This window comes from Porites lutea, chromosome 2 (assembly GCF_958299795.1).
Source record: "Porites lutea chromosome 2, jaPorLute2.1, whole genome shotgun sequence".
In the NCBI taxonomy this organism is placed as follows: Eukaryota; Metazoa; Cnidaria; class Anthozoa; order Scleractinia; family Poritidae; genus Porites; species Porites lutea.
Window position 1 is genome coordinate 35,047,011 of NC_133202.1, and position 17,829 is coordinate 35,064,839.

General features: G+C 40.1%; 1 protein-coding gene across 1 annotated transcript; it reads left to right on the forward strand.

Moving 5' to 3' along the window:
- Positions 1-882: 882 nt before the first annotated feature.
- LOC140928468 (uncharacterized) lies at positions 883-4,220 on the forward strand. Its single transcript, XM_073378223.1, has one exon. The coding sequence runs from the start codon at positions 1,027-1,029 to the stop codon at positions 3,772-3,774; it is 2,748 nt and encodes a 915-aa protein (XP_073234324.1). The 5' UTR covers positions 883-1,026; the 3' UTR covers positions 3,775-4,220.
- Positions 4,221-17,829: the final 13,609 nt, after the last annotated feature.

The following is a 17,829-nucleotide window of genomic DNA, read 5'->3' on the forward strand; positions in this document are numbered from 1 at the left end:
AAATTCCTGAAAAAGGTGTTGTACAAAAATCATCCACATGGAGCCATTTGATATCTTGAAGTCCTTGAATATTAACAGTCAAAGAGGCCGATTAGGGTGGCGAAGAAAGAAAGAAAGAAAGAAAACTAGATTCGACTATTCATAGTCTTTCAAAACTGAAATAAACACAATGAAAATGACATAATACATGATCATTAACGTCCGCGCAATCAGATCTCGTTAAAACTCTCTTGGTATCAAGTGGAAAAAATTATTTAAACATATAACCAATACTTAAATGCTTCCAATACATCGTTTTCGAAGGTTCATACTTCCCTTTTATCTAAGACTTAATTATGTTTTAATTTAAAACTGAAGTACACGATTAACATACAACATACCAAGAAACACTGTAAGAAGTATAAGAACGTCATAAAAATGTTGTGAAGTATTTGGAAAGTAATTTTTAAGCCGGATTTATCTCATCTTTTAAGAAGTTTAGTTTTGTTTCATCAAGTTGGACAAGGTTTGATGGCAATTATCAATTTATACTGATGCGGATCGCGGCCGGAGGGTCGATCGAGCTGATTGCACAAGTCAAGTTTACATTGGCCCCGAACTCTCAGGATCTGAAACGCTTGTGCAACTTCTGGCCGAGGCAGGGGTGGGAATCTATAATCCGAATGCCAAATCGAAAGAGATAAAGGGAAGATTATGATTTTAAACAAACAGGAACTCCGGCCTATCATTCCCTGCCGATCCTCGGCATAATTATCGACGGTCAAACTGTTTTAAATTTGGTTAGGTCGAGGTTTTAATAGTTAAAAGATAATTTGTAAAATTATTCAGTCAGAAAAACAAAATGGACTGGTTTGATATGAGTTAGGACCCTCCGTTCTATTTTTAACATTCTGATTTTAAATTTTGGCTTCACGCCCGTCTACATAATTGACCTTTTGTGGAACACAAATATGAATATCCCGTTGGGTTAGTGGCTTTCGCTGAAGGAAAGACGCATATCAAATCACTAACAGCACACGCACGTTCATGTTAATTATCATGGCCTTTCACGCGCAAAGATCATTGTGCGATCTCGCTGCATTTATTGATCGTTATGGAAATGCTTTACCAAAGACAGTCAGGGTTGTCGATGGGTTTTGTGGAGCTAATGACGACGATACACTGGACCCTGATCAGGTCTTACTTTTCCACAGATTAGAGACAGAGAAAGCAATTCTAGGACTTGATGAATATCGTCAAGAGATTTGCATACAAGAAAATTCCAACACCAAAGTTTACCTTCTTCCGCTCGAATGTAGCACATTTGAAACAGTTCAAGAACTTACCAATGTTCAATGGTCTTTTATTCTCGTTCTTGAAGATATTTTAACGACTGGGATCGTTTCAGGAAGTAAGCTGAAACTGCTGAGGGATGAACAAAGCAGTCCTCACTGGTTGAAATGCCAAATTGTCTTCAGTCAAGACGAATTCCGGGATGTTCTACTCCCTCTTCATGTGAAAGGAAAGTTTCTGCCGCTTTTGGACCCCTCAGAATACTACTTGCACGAGATTCTAGCGTACAATCACCTACCAGTAAATGTTCGATTTATATCTGATTTATCAAAGCCCAATACCCGCTTCGCTTCACAGTCCTTGGCACATTTAGGTCACGTCCTTCTTACACACAAAACCGAAGTGACAATGGTCTTTGCGGCATCGTTCAACCACGACTTGTCGCTATACGTTTTCCCTAGGACTCTTGACATCACTGTTCGCCTCAGATCGGACGACTCAACGGAAGCTAGCGATAAGGTAAAAGAATGCAAAAGGCTCCTGCAGGAAAATGACTGTCAAGTGAAACAACTAGACAATGCAGTGAAGGAATCCTTCTATTTCACAGCAAATCCAGTCAGGCGTTTCCGCGTTCAGCTGCCTAAAAAAACTTGTCCATTACCACTTCCAAGATCACGCTATGACTCTAAAGCGCGTGACAAGGCTTCGCCAGGATCCATTAAACCTCTTCCAAGAAGGAAACTCCTTCCAAAAAATAGTGGAGACGCTCAAACATCTGAACCAGGTGCGGTTGTCAAGCCTATTACAGATAATAAAGGCCTTGGTGACGTTTTCGAAAATTCATCATCTTCAGAAATTTCACATGAAGTCAATCACAAAGATGAATTCAATTCTGAGGTACCTGCCCTACCCCCTAAAACAAGATCATATTCAAGAGACACAAATGAAGCCAAAACTGTCAAACTCCAAAGTCCGTCTTCATTTGAGCCCACTTCAAGAAATCAGCTGGTGACAATGGCAGCGTATGAAAACGTATCCAAAGATTATCAAGTGATACAGGCAAATTGGCGAGAGACAAATAACGATGAATACAGCGAATCGGCACAGAGAAGGGGTAATCCAGAACCTGAGCTGCCACCAAAGCCTGTATTCCTCAGGCCATTGCTTGCTGACACTGAAGAAAATAATAGCTTAATGCTACAAGACAGTCCTCCTCCACCACTGCCTCCAAGGAAAGGCGGGGACAGCTGTCCTGGAGAGCGCGTCGAGAAAGAAGAAAACGTTGCCTTCATAAGAAGTAAAAATCCCTTACCAGTGTTACCTCCTAGGAAGGAATTATCAGATGTTGCTTATAAAGTAGTCAATGTAACAAACTGGAAATGGTATGAGGACCAATTTGCGTACACCGAAGTCAAAGATGAAGGACACATCATTAGTCAAGATAGTGCTGGAACCTTGCAAACCCAAAGCGACATTTGTGGGTCACAACCCCAAGAATGTGCGCTGGAAAATGAAAGGCAACGAAATGGCGAGTCATCTTACGAAATCAATGATTATCGGGGAGCTGAGGAAATTGGTGCTGAAGAAGACAGTGTGGAAGATGGGACGTACGAGGAGATTGATACTTGGTGTGCGTCTCCTTCGACAGAGGAAAATCTACTGAAGACGAACACGAACCCACAAAAGAAAAAAGTTACTGTACCGTCAACGAATCCCAGCACACCAAACAACGTCAAATGTCCTACGCAAACAAGTCAAGAAAAACCAGCCATCGCTTCATCGCGTAGGTTGAAAAAAGAATTGATAATCTCAAACCGATGCGAGGACGATTTCATGGATTTTAAAGACATTGAACAGTTTCTTAAAATCAGGAAAAAGTTGAACGACATGCGTGACCACGTGAATGATCTTGAGAAAAAAGTCGGTGTAAAAGAAGGGCTGGGGGATGAATCACGTGTGTTGTCCGGCACCATCGATGAAATGGCCTCTTCTTACGGGTTTGACAGAGTGGAAAACAGGACAGATGAAAACAGGAACATTTTTATTTCGGTTAGGACGCTAAACAATTTTAAAATTGGCTCAGAGAGCAGAAATGTTGGTTCGGACAAAGATGGAACTGAAAAGAGTACAGGAGAGGAAACTTCAAATTCGATTTCTCCCGTCAATACTCTGGATTCCGATGACGGCGATGAGGCTTATGCAGAATGCTGCGAAAGAGAATTCTCCCACATTGAAGACGATTCGGCTTGCTACATGAGCAATTCTGAACAAGGTGGACAAAGTACCGGCGATAGTGCTGAACATGGTGTGGAATCTGCCAACTACAACACTGTCGAGGTAGGAACATCAAGCTACTTGCAACTGGAGAACTCCAATGAAGAGGTCGAAAATGTTTATGTAAATGTCGATGCCGAAGACTTCGATCAGGAGGCGCAATGGGGTAAAGTAAAAGAACTCCCACCCCTTCCTCCTAAAAAAAGGACAAATTCAACCTGCCCCTGACAGCATACCGCCCAGGGAAAGTTTGGTGAGAAAAATGAACAAAAAAAAGTGGTATGAATGTGAAGCGAAAAACAATTATGATTCGACACAATGTGTCCAAAATTGTAGTGGGCAAATTTCATGGCTGTCTCTTGTCTCGCCTGGAGTCGCGAACTGATGCGTGCACAAGCGAATTGAGTCCAGAATTTCTTAAAACCAAATTCTAGTGCTGTTTATGCCGTTGAAGATCTCTAGCTTAGTCACCAGCATTGGCTGCAAAGCACTAAAATAAAGTTTTCATTTCATTTTCATTCACCTTTTTCATTCCTAAAAGAGACAAAACTATCTTATGTTCTATGACTTAAGCATTTAAAAAGAATTATCCCCAAGTAAATTTGAAGGGTTCTCCTTTGAATGGTTGCACAATATGATTTCATTGAAACGTGTCTGTACAATTCTCCGCGAGAGTCAGAGGGGGTACACTGGGCTCATATAAGTTGCGCTGGTATAAAAAGATACTACCTTTTTTGGCGTTGCGGTCGGATTCATCGTCAATCTTACGTCGTACAATTTAATAAGAAACGAAGTCACATATGGCAGGTCTCAAAACGCTACATGACATGACAACATGACTTTCTGTAGTATCGCAGTCTGTCGACAAAATGAGCGTATAACTAACTGAACTTCATTGGTTTGTAGCTTCTTGCCGATCGCAACCATGTAAGGCCCGGTTTTCAGACTCCAAACTTTTCGTGAGCAGAACGTTTAGCTAATTCGAATTAAGACCGACCCTAACTATTTAGACCGCCTGAATTGATTCAGACGCCGAACCTTTCTTGTACCTTAATTCAATGTATTAGGTTCGGCTTATGAAAAGATCGGCGTCTGAACCGGGCCCAAGACCAGTATACCAAAACATTACCCACACCGAGTTTACCTTGTTTTTATTCCCACGGTCAGCTAAAACAAACATGTCTTGCTTTGGCTATAAAAACCGCTACTATTTTACTTGTTAGAAGGACAGTTAGAGTAAGCAGTATCATTTTTATACCAGCTCGAGGTATTTGAGCTGTACCCCCTCTCTCTCGAAGTGAATTTATTGCGTTGTAATTGCCAACTCTCGGATTTAGTGTCCAGTATGACTTATTAACATTGCACAATTTCAAGGAAAAAAACACATAAGGCGGGTCTTAAATTGCTGTGTTTTTGAAATAATGCTATGACATAACTATCTGTAGTATCGAAGTCTGTAGAAAAAAAGAGCGAAACTTAAGACATTGGATCTTTTGCAGTATTTCCTCCGCAGTGTTTTGAAAATAAAGAAATGCAAATTTATGGTTATGAAAACAAGCTTCGTACAGAAGTTGATACTATATTTACAGAGTTCCTGTGTGCGATTTTTTGGCACTAGAGTTCTTTCCTTAATTGGTCAATTCCTCAAAGCCGACGGAAAGTGATTTGAAACCGAAAGTAATTTAAGTCATGATAAGAGTAAAACATCCGCATTTTCGTGACAATTTTTCGTGACATTTTTTAAGGACAATTGACTTTAATAGTTTTTTGTGTGTGTTTTTAAAATGGAGAGTGTTCTATTTTGTAGTTTACAGTAGCTACCAGACCCGCAGTATACAGACTGCCAACCGCTGATCAATGGTTGTAACTTTTTGCGTTTTGATAAACAACTGTAAACATGGTAAATACACTTCCTGAGGGTAGATTACATTTGATAAAGTAACCAGGTAACGGCTAGTCTGCTACACAGCCGTTTTTAGTGTCGTCACGCAACGCTCCTGCCCACAAAGTTAGTGGGGAGGAGCGTTGCGTGACGACACTAAAAACGGCTGTGTAGCAGACTAGATAGCGGCTTGATTCAATAAATACCAGATCACCTAATAATATATTACGTACAAATTTGATTTTAATGTTCTGAGTGAAAAACGGTACCTAAATTGTAGGTCCTTACTCTAGGTTTATACAATAAAATGACCCTTACCTATCCGTGTTTTTTAGGTTCAAGTTTGTCTTACTTTGGATCCCGTTTTGTTTCAAACTCACGTATTATAGTCAAAGGAAATAAAACTCGAACCAATGAATAGTTTTAGCCACGAATTTGTACCCTTTGCAGCGGCGGCGGAGCAAAATAAAATAAAATTGGACATAAAATAAAATTGGACATTCCAATTTTTTTTCGCTCCCCCTTCCCCCTCCCCGCAATAAGCAATAAAAGGCGGCCTCTGTCTTTTTTTCGGATAGTGGAGCAGGGTGTGTTCCCCACGATACGACCTTAACGCCTGGAACAGGCTAAGAACATTTTAGACCTCTAGGATGCTTCAATGCTGCCGACAACAAAAACTACATAGGATAGCCTTCTATCGGGGGTGGGGGAAGGAGGGAGGGAGAGCGGATAAAAAAATGAAATGTCCGGTCAGACGCCATATTGAAACATGAGCTAATAGCAGCGAGAACAAAGCAGTGGACTGCCCGGAACTTACAAAAATTGTGTGCACAGAGGGATCCGGTGCCCACTTTTGTGCCGGAGTACAGGGTCGAGACCTTGTACTCGGACACCGGCACCATCCGAATTTTAGCGTGGGTACTTGCGCAAAAAGGGTGAGTTCGTGCTCAACGAGTACCACACTTCGGCCGACCGTGCCCGGGCAAGTGTGAACGCTGCCTGCGAGTTTTATTTATGCTAGCAACATGATTTTCCTTTCAAATTGTATGGGTAACCTTTGTCCATCAAGTGTTTTTTATATAAATTTGAATGATACTTTCCTCAAACGTTGCTTCAGAGGAGTTTTGTAGGATTCTCAAGGCTTCTCCTTTGACAAAGGTGAAATGTGTGTACTGGAAGGTTTCCATTTGTTTAAAATATGTCTTTACATCGTGGACAACTTTTTCGTTGAATCTCGTGCCTATGTATACCACCGTGTCTAAAAACATTGCCTCAGTTTCAGATATTTCGGCCGTGTATTAATAGCCTTGTTCGAAGAAAACTACGATGTCTGGTTTACTCAAGTCCCACAAGGAAAAAAATATCATGTATGTAGCATTGGTTTAAAGACGGTTTTGCTTACTAGACTTTGTGTTTCAATATAACATATAAAACTGCTGATGTTGAAAGATACTATTTTTCTCTTAGCAAGGAATTACGATCGAAACTATACTTCAATTGTTTCCTCTCGGATAACTTCAGGGCTAGTTCAGTGAGAAATCGTTCCACTTCTCTGCCCGCAATACAGTGAGAACACGAGAACTCGCTGGTTGTAGTTTCGCTTTTTCTCATTCTCATTTATTGCTCGAGAAATTTGACGTTCATTTGCATTTCCGTTTCTGAGTATAGAACCAAAAGGAATAATGGTACAGGACGTCGGTCCTCTGGCAAATATAACGACAAATTTCGGATCTGGCTGTTAACACATTTCTAAGCTCTGTCTTAAGTTATTGTTGAAGCAAATTTGATCGATCTTCTCGACTTATCAAGTTAAAATCCGAGGCCTGCATACGCTTTTACGTTTATGATAGTAAAAATACTCTGCGTCTTTTTCTCTTATTATTCTCAGTAATTCGGAACTGGAAACGACTATTTCACCATGTTCAAAATATTTTCGCTTTTTTTGGTTTCTATTGTAATGACTTTAATTTTGCTGTTTGCAGGCCAAGTAGATTGTGAATTATTACTGAGGAAACCTTATACGTCAGGAGTATCTTGTGGCCAGTGTTAACAGTTTTCAATCTATCCAAGCGTGGTAAGAAACAAGGTCAATTTTTCTAAGTATATTTTTTCTACAATATTATCAATATTATTTCGGTTTCCCATGTACGTTTTTTATTGGGCAGAAAATTTCCAAAATGGAAATTATTGACGTTCATTTGCGTTTCTCTTCCTGAGTAAAACCAAGAGGAATAATGAAACAGAGCCGGCCCGGAGGCTTCCAGAGGATCGGAGTAGTCGGCAAACCATATACTTTTTACCTTTCGAAACAGTAAAACCAATACACGGTGGACATTGATACTTGTTAAGGCATAAATGAACCCCAAACAGTCCAGTGGTGGATCCAGACTTTCAGCTGGGGAGAGGGGTGGGGGGGGGGGGGGGGGGTGCGGGGTGGACCTTTCGGGTTTCATTTTGGTCTAAAAGTAAGGGGCTTCCGGGCCCCTCGGGCCCCCTCTCCGGGATCCACCACTGCATTCTACAGTAAAGGCACGGAAGCCTTAAATAAAGACTTATTAAGTAAGCGGACGTCTCGGGCAGGGTGATACAAAACTTCCGTCATGAAAAAAAAAATAACTTCTCTAAAATTAACAATATCTAAACTGAGCGTGTCCCTGTCTGTTCCATTATTCTCTCTTGGTTAAACTGAAAAACATCCCAAGGCTTTCAACACCTGTATTGATATCAACTCAATAGAATATAACATCATTCCGTGTTGCGACTGTAAGTAAAACGCCGACTGGAAGTCGGGGGTCGGGATTCTTATTCTTTTGCTTCGATTTCTCAGTTGCTTTTCCCGAATCGAGACATGAGGCCAAAAAGAAAATCAAACATAAGATCCGAAATAGACCAGAAAACGTCGTGTCGGATCACGGCCTGCTGCTAGCTTACCACTGTGTGAAATGAGTTGTGTCATGGTCCCGATATTAGTCGATACGAACCCGTATTCTTGAGAAAAACGGGAGTATGGAGAGGTATCGGGTTCCGGACACGCAGCGTATACATTGAGTATCAGGACCCGTATTTTTCCTGAATCGAACTTTTTCCGCGGCATGGAATATCCGATATCCGGACACGTCATTGAAACGCGGCGTGTCAAGACCTGTAAACGTCCTTATTTTTCTAGATTTGCCGAGAATCATGGAGTGCCGTTGATGAACGCTACAATTTTTGCCTTTCATTTTCACTAAAATTCCGCGCTACGGATTGTGTTATCCTAATTTATACTCCAAACGTTCACGACACGTGAAGATTCTATTCCGTAGAATGCGATGAAATTCCACGATACGTGAAGTTTCGAGTGTTTTCTCTTCCCCGAAATTCCATGGTACGTCAAATACCAGGGACTCAAACACCACTGGAATTCCACGGTTCATGATGAAATTACCGATGTTGAAATCGTGGCAAAACTCCCTGATACGCGAAAATTGCAACACGTTTATTGTACTAAATTCGACGATACTTTCAATTTCCATGCCTGATATTGAAAAAAGTGATACCGCCTTTTCACTCCATTGATACCTCACGATATGTTTCCTGGTCAGCATTGAACTTCATTGCATTTCAGGGACTTATTTGTGGGGTTGCAGTATTATACTGAAAATGATTTTTAACAGTTCCGACCATTCTACCATTTTTATCACCGCCCCAGTCTTATTCACTTAAACTAATTGCCCAACGCATGAGGGAAAAACACAGATTTTAAATCGCGTAACATCATTTATTTTAAAGTTCAAATACAGGAACAAAGTTTGATAATTCTGACAGGAAAACGTGCAAAGTTGTGTCAGTTGATAAACCTTACTCTAAAAAGTGTTCGGACATGTTGACAATTCATTCAAAGAAATATACAAGGTACAGTTGCAAGGTTGATTGGAATATTCAGAATGAGTGATTTCAAAACATTTCAATTTTTTCTAAAAAAAAGTTTTGTAAAAATTAAAACAGAATTCAAAGTGAAGATACTAAATTTAATCAAACAATGGCAACAACTAGAGATTAATCCATCCATTCTCCATCCTATGTTCATCATCACTGCCACTCCTTAAAGTAAAGGAGAATGTGGGGAGGGAGGCTGCAGTAGAGGAGGATGTACTGGTGTGACAACTAGCTCCACTGCTAATCAATGACAATGGCCATGCATGTGAACTAAAGGGTGGTTGGCTTGTAGGTGGATCTCCTTAAACTCTGGGGTTTGGAAGAATTAACCAAGGAGCTGGCATCTAGCTGCTGCAGGGTCTGCTTAACCATCTGTTCGCACCTTCATCTGTTTTACTAAAATCTGCAAAGCACAGTCATTGAAAAAAGTGAGCAATAACCACAAATTAGAGCCCAAAATAGTGGTTAAGGTAGTTTATTTTTGTACATGTGTATGAACCTCTGTACTACCCATGCTTATAATAACATCATCAACAACAACAATAATAATAATATTGTGATGTTAAGGATAATAAGACTTTCAAATTTCTTTCGGATTTCTGTATATAATATAAACAGAAAGGAAACTGGATCACAATCGCCTTGACATCGTGTGTGTGGACCAACAGAACAAAAATTGCCTCATCACTGATATTGCATGTCCTTGTGACAAAAGGGTGGACATCGAACAAGAGATCAACAACAAGTATAGTCAACAAGACTTAATATCTTCATCTGGCATGAAGATACTACTTGTGAAAGATGAAGGTGTAAAAGTTGCCCCTTTTGTTTTGGAGCACTGGGTACTATTCTGAAGAAACTGGAGGTTTAACTGAAAAAACATAAATAATTCTGGGATTGAGTTGGCACTGCACTTCAAAGAACAGTCTTGCTGAGATCAGCAAGAATCCTCCAAAGTGTCCTTGAAGTTTAAGGTAGCTTGTTGCCACCCAATAAATTCAATGGGTTTGAAATTTCTGGCATTGACATACCTGCTGTGAGGAATGCACAAAAATAAATTGGGAATTGAAGGAAAAAGACAGGTGATTGTCCTCAATAACATTATTATTATCAACAGCCGAACAAAATAAGGGTACTAATAGACCTTTTTACCGATACGGTGGCCATATTGAATTAATTCAATTTAAGGAGTATTATAGGATGCCCAGGGGACATGAGCACATTTCGCTTGTATTTTGGAGTGCTTTTCGGAACATTTTTTTCTTAAAGTTTTCTTAGAATAAGATTCTAATGGGAAAAAAGATCCTTGTGCCATGTTTGGATGTAATCATGATCACCTTTTTCCCGAGAAATATACAGTGAAAGACCATATTTCTAATGCTGAACTAGAAAAAGGCGATCATTATTACATCCAAACAGGGCACAAGGATCTTTTTTCCCATTACAATCTTATTCTAAGAAAACTTTACGAAAAAATTTCCCGAAAAGCACTCCAAAATACAAACTAAAAAAATTAATGTGCTCATGCCCCCTGGGCATCCTATAATACTCCTTAAATCGAATTAATTCAATATGGCTGCTGTATTGGTAAAAAGGTCTATTAAAAGCAGTTTACATATACACTGTAGATAAACTATCTCCAGATCATACGTACAGCTATTTCATACATTATTTTTTTAAAAGGTTAATTTGCACAGTGGTTCAAAAATAATAATATTGTCTATCTTAAATGAACAAAAAATTTTAACTAACGGTAATTTGGACAAAACCTGGAGCTGAGATACAGTGTTTTTGAAAAAGCAAAGCCGAATTAATGAAGGGTGAAATGAAATGTAATGCTGTATTGGTATAAAATAGATTCTCAATAATTGCAAATCTAATTTGTCAATGCAGTTTTTATAAAACAGCTTGTGTGTTTATAAATCAAGCACTACACCTACTGGAAAACGTGACTGCATGTACCGCTACAATGAAGAGGTCCCATAACAAAATACCATATTTATTTGATTAAGTGCCTTGCCTGGGTGCTCACTAAAGTTTTGCACCTTGAGAGTGGGCTATTATTCAAGTTGGTCACTTTAATGCGTGTATTTGGGCTGGGTGTTTAATGAATTCTCACAGTTTTCATCAAAAGTAATTTTGTTGGAGATAGAGTAATTTTGTTTGAGTTCCAAAGCAGATTTTTAACTGTTCATTGAAAGTTTCTTTAAAATACTGTACTACGAAAACTTGGTCTCTTAATTTAGTAGAACTTAGTCTTTTTCGATCTAGCTGGTATGGGGTAGGCACTTATTCAAGGTTAGGAGATAATTCATTTTTTTTCTGCCTATAAGGTGGAGGGTTATTGGAGGTGGGCAGTTACTTGAGGCTGAGCACTTTAATATCAAATAAATAATAAGGTATTCTTTTTTCTTTTCAGCATTTGTTGTTACATGTAATTACAAATTCTCAGTAACATTGACTTTTCTTCTATTTTCTGGTACAAACCCCTCAACCCCAGTGTCACTTACCTGCACAATATTGTATAGTGCTCCTAAGATGTTTGCCTAGTATTGAAAGGAAAATCAGGAATCAATGAAGTTCACTTGTCACTGCTGCCTTAATTACCCACTGAAATGTAAGATACTGAGTATTTACAAATTAATGTACAGGGGCTGTGCCACCACAGTCTTACTTCACTTTGTTAATATTAAACAATAAATGGTGTGGGATGAGGTTTTGTGATAGCCAGAAATAATCAAGGGAGAGGTTTGACTAAATGATATCAGCTGAGCCGAAGGCCGAGGCTGATAACACTTACTGAGACCTTGATTATTCCAAATATCACCTGGTCTCCCTGGTCTTGATCAATGATCACTGTAGTGTAAACAAAAAATCATAAGTTTTGTTGAAAATATACATGGTCGAGTTTGAAATGTGACGCGGTAAGGGGAAAAATGCACCAAGTATTGGCTCAGGCATTCAAGCTTATAAAAAGTAGCAATATAGGAAAATGTGTCCCGTGTATGTATAGTTTTATTCACAGCGTTGAGTTGAAAATTGTATAGTTCTACATGTAACTGTAATTTGATGAAGCGAGTTGAAAATACACAGCGAGCAAGGTCAAATAGAAGAGTTGGGTTTAAAAGCTAATGTTGAATTTAAAATTCAAACCATAAATTTTCGTGGGGATCTTACACTATACGGACTGAAAAACACTTTCACAACTTGCAAAGCAGTCACCTTGTGTGGTAGTTCAGAGGTGAAAAGTGAACCAGTATAGAGAATAATATTCAATAACTGAAAAAAATATATCTCATGCCTCTTTGTTTTTCTCACATATCGTATTTGTCCTTGCAAAATCGAAGGCACACTACCTGCATTACTGTGTAAATGTAAATTCTTAACCAACAACAATGCGTGCTGAACTATCGATCGAATTGATCAACTTTATAGATACCTTTATTTTTCCGGGTGAAGAGAATACTATTATAATAGTAGTTGTGAGATAACTATTACTTGAGAAAGTGCCAGATTTATCAGAATTAAATCTATTCAAGAGAGCTTTATAATATGAGCTTACATTGTGTACATATTCACAATTCAGTGATAACATTTAATTTCACTTTGTTTATTGGAATCAGTAAACACCTTAATTGAAAGTCGAAATTCAAATGAGCCTAATAAACAAATTACATCCATTGCTGAAAGCTCTTTACATTAAAGCAGCCTTAACTTTCCTTAGGTTTGCAGCAAAACACTTCTCAATATCTTAACTCTTTGGCGATTGTTTCAGCTCTATGTTGCTATAATACATGTATTATGTTGCATAGCCTGTGAACAGTACAGGCTCTCTGTTTGGGGAAAGTTAAAAAGGGGAAGAGCCAGTAGAGAAACCTATGAGGCTGCTATTTTGCGGCACCCACTGTGCATCAGATTCTGATACAAGCTCCTAGTGGCGAGAACACTGACAGGTCTTTTGATCTTTAACATGGCTTCTTCTGGCACATCACTGATAAGCTTATTTAGCCACAAAAATTAATGACATTAATGACAATCATGAGAAGACACACAGGGCTTGCACTGTAAGTATCCCGGAGAGCTCCATACAATTCCTTATAATTTTGTTATAAGGAATTGTATGGAGCTTTCGAGGAGACTTTTCTTAATTAGCTTAGGCGCGACGGATTTTGTCATGTATGATCAGCGCGAGGTGCTTTTCCCGACACTTTTCTGTCACGAAAATGTCATCATATGAAAGCAAAACAGACACGATTGCGTCGGCAGGCCAAAGGCTTTTCTTCTTCCATTTCAGAGATCATTTTTGTTTTGATCTGGTCAAAAATCAAGTTTTTAGGTTGTAGGTAATAAAATATTGTCTTATTTTGTTCTCAAGGACCTTGAGAAAACAAGACAAACGAGATAATTGACTAGAGAAAGAAGCGTGAAAACGCTTTTTTGGAAGAAAATATTTTTTTATTCCCGCAGCGATTTTGCGAAATCGCGAAGCGCAATATATTCAGTTTCTTCCAAAGCCGTCATGATTAAGCAGTGTAATGCCATCACAACTAAGCATGAATTTAGTTTGTATCACAAAAGCTGCGAAAATAGAGATGAAAAAAAAAATAGATCGGAAAAATTAATAAAATCACCAAGAAACTGTCTCGAGGGAGCTTTGTTAAACAAACCGTTGGTACGGTTTATTTAACCTAACCTGGAAAAGGAGACGTCTGCACGCAAAATACATTTCATCCTACATGTAGATGTGATTTCCAGAACGGACCTCGGGAGCCTCATTGCCGTAATATCTTCCACAATACAGAAACCACAGCAGAATCGCCTTGCTTGCGTGCTAACTTTCCGCTCCAATTATGACCATACAGTACCAGTGAAATGTTTCAAAATTTAAAGCGGCCGAAACTTATTTCCATCAGCGCGTAGTTAGCTAGTTAAGCAATAATAATCCACAGCACTGTAAATAACACGGTTCTAGAATATCTGACGGCTTCGCGTTTTGTTCGTCGCTGCATGTGATTTAATCGCTTATAACCTAACAGAAAATGTAAATGTACCTGAAGGAAATACCGTGTATTACCTTACCTTAACGCTGTGATGTGTGTAAATTTGTCTTTTGCTATGGTTTTAGACAATACGACTTTTCCTGACTATCAATTGTGCGTCAAAACAAGCGCGATAATGAAATAGTCGAAGTGCCATGGTATAGCACTTTATGACAAAGTTTTAACTGGAAAACTTGTTACCATCTGATGTACACCTGTATAGTCTATGTTTGTAAGCTCTGCCTAAAGAATCACTGGGTTACACTGCACCCATGGGTGTGCCACCTAAAGTGCAGCCTATGTTTGTTAACTCTACCTAAAGAATCACTGGGTTACACTGCACCCATGGGTGTGCCACCTAAAGTGCAGCCTATGTTTGTTAGCTCTACCTAAAGAATCACTGGGTTACACTGCACCCATGGGTGTGCCACCTAAAGTGCAGCCTATGTTTTTTAGCTCTACCTAAAGAATCACTGGGTTACACTGCACCCATGGGTGTGCCACCTAAAGTGCAGCCTATGTTTGCTAGCTCTACCTAAAGAATCACTGGGTTACACTGCACCCATGGGTGTGCCACCTAAAGTGCAGCCTATGTTTGTTAGCTCTACCTAAAGAATCACTGGGTTACACTGCACCCATGGGTGTGCCACCTAAAGTGCAGCCTATGTCCGTTAGCTCTACCTAAAGAATCACTGGCTTACACTGCACCCATGGGTGTGTCACCTAAAGTGCAGCCTATGTTTGCTAGCTCTACCTAAAGAATCACTGGGTTACACTGCACCCATGGGTGTGCCACCTAAAGTGCAGCCTATGTTTGTTAGCTCTACCTAAAGAATCACTGGGTTACACTGCACCCATGGGTGTGCCACCTTAAGTGCAGCCTATGTTTTTTAGCTCTACCTAAAGAATCACTGGGTTACACTGCACCCATGGGTGTGCCACCTAAAGTGCAGCCTATGTTTGCTAGCTCTACCTAAAGAATCACTGGGTTACACTGCACCCATGGGTGTGCCACCTAAAGTGCAGCCTATGTTTGTTAGCTCTACCTAAAGAATCACTGGGTTACACTGCACCCATGGGTGTGCCACCTAAAGTGCAGCCTATGTCCGTTAGCTCTACCTAAAGAATCACTGGGTTACACTGCACCCATGGGTGTGCCACCTAAAGTGCAGCCTATGTTTGTTAGCTCTACCTAAAGAATCACTGGGTTACACTGCACCCATGGGTGTGCCACCTAAAGTGCGGCCTATGTTTGTTAGCTCTACCTAAAGAATCACTGGGTTACACTGCACCCATGGGTGTGCCACCTAAAGTGCAGCCTATGTTTGTTAGCTCTGCCTAAAGAATCACTGGCTTACACTGCACCCATGGGTGTGCCACCTAAAGTGCAGCCTATGTTTGCTAGCTCTACCTAAAGAATCACTGGGTTACACTGCACCCATGGGTGTGCCACCTAAAGTGCAGCCTATGTTTGTTAGCTCTACCTAAAGAATCACTGGGTTACACTGCACCCATGGGTGTGCCACCTAAAGTGCAGCCTATGTTTTTTAGCTCTACCTAAAGAATCACTGGGTTACACTGCACCCATGGGTGTGCCACCTAAAGTGCAGCCTATGTTTGCTAGCTCTACCTAAAGAATCACTGGGTTACACTGCACCCATGGGTGTGCCACCTAAAGTGCAGCCTATGTTTGTTAGCTCTACCTAAAGAATCACTGGGTTACACTGCACCCATGGGTGTGCCACCTAAAGTGCAGCCTATGTCCGTTAGCTCTACCTAAAGAATCACTGGGTTACACTGCACCCATGGGTGTGCCACCTAAAGTGCAGCCTATGTTTGTTAGCTCTACCTGAAGAATCACTGGGTTACACTGCACCCATGGGTGTGCCACCTAAAGTGCGGCCTATGTTTGTTAGCTCTACCTAAAGAATCACTGGGTTACACTGCACCCATGGGTGTGCCACCTAAAGTGCAGCCTATGTTTGTTAGCTCTGCCTAAAGAATCACTGGCTTACACTGTGATCATGGCCGTTTGCCTCGCGCTCTCTTCAAAGACAAAAAAGCTATAGTCTGTTTGGCCAAAAATCAAGCTTTGTTTCCCCTAAAAATTTGACACCATATTAGAGCCCCGAAAGACGTTAAAAGTTCCTCCATGATAGAAGAGTGTTTTGCTAGAGGTGATAAACGTTTGGCTTACATGAGTTTCAATATAAAGGTGCAGAAACTTATCAGCATAATTATAGCACACAAACATTGTCATCAAACTCTTGGCATGTAGTCTGAATAAGCCAAGCAAATATGAATAAAGCATATAACGAGAAATATTCGTCAAATGGTCTTGTTAAGTAAATTATACTTCACTTTGCGAAAGAAATTTATCGCTTGTATCCGTGTTACGCATCGAAAAAGCGAGGAGTCATCGCATGACATTAGTTAACAGAGGTAATACTCACGAGTTTCACTAATTCCAATTCCACGATTTTTCGCCGAGTAACAAATTTAAAACTTTAATTCTTACCTTACAGTGGTCGGTTCATTTACCTTACATTTGCCAACACTAATAAACATGAACAAAACGATGAAATCCGGCACTCTTCTTTCAAAAGTAGCAAGCCGCATGAAGTAAAATCCACTGATATGCGCTGCATTCTCACTACAAATATAAACATAATTTGTCGTGAAGAAAATACGACGAGGAGGAAAAAATGCCAGATGTTCGCCTCGGCAATGTATTCCAGCTACCAAGCCGGCGTATCTCCAGAAGGTGGACTCGAGGTGGGACAAACCCTGTGAGTTTTTTTAGGAGCCCTTTGCGCGCAAACTAATTTATTCTGGCTTGAAATGAAGATTAAGAAAATGTATCTGAAATCTAATACATGACAAGAAAATTTTCGCACTTTCGAGGAGCGCGACATATTAAATGGGATTAAGTCGGATTAGCTGCCCGCGGAGAAAACATCCCTGCGTGGGATACTACTTCCAGTAAAAAGCCTCTGTGTCCTCTCATGTTGCTGACAGAAGATCAGCAAAGGTTTGTCTTAAGGCTCTCCCCTTTCCCTTCCCTCTCCTCCCAACTTTATTGCCCTTCAACCCAAACAGAAAGCGTGTTCACAGGCTATATGTTGCATATTCCAAACTCTACAAAGAGAAAAAAGAAAGACCGCAACATACAATACGTCTGAAAAGCGACATAAAATCAGTTAAGTTGCAATTTACCAAAATAAACGAAATGCAATAGTGAGAAACAATCCCGCCTTCAACCACCATGATTTTGTTCTTTCTCAAAACCGTTTACATTGTACCTTTGGTTTATGATGCTATGTGCAACATCAGCACACAAAACTGCTGGCAAGACCCTTGATGATTGCTTTGCAAGTTGTGAGAACATCATTTCCATTTCATGGTATGGGAAGTAACTTCCCTCCCCCACCTCCCTCTGTGCAC

Excerpts from the sequence above, each read along its gene's own strand:
- LOC140928468 (XM_073378223.1), top strand. The coding sequence starts at position 1,027 with ATGTTAATTATCATGGCCTTTCACGCGCAAAGATCATTGTGCGATCTC.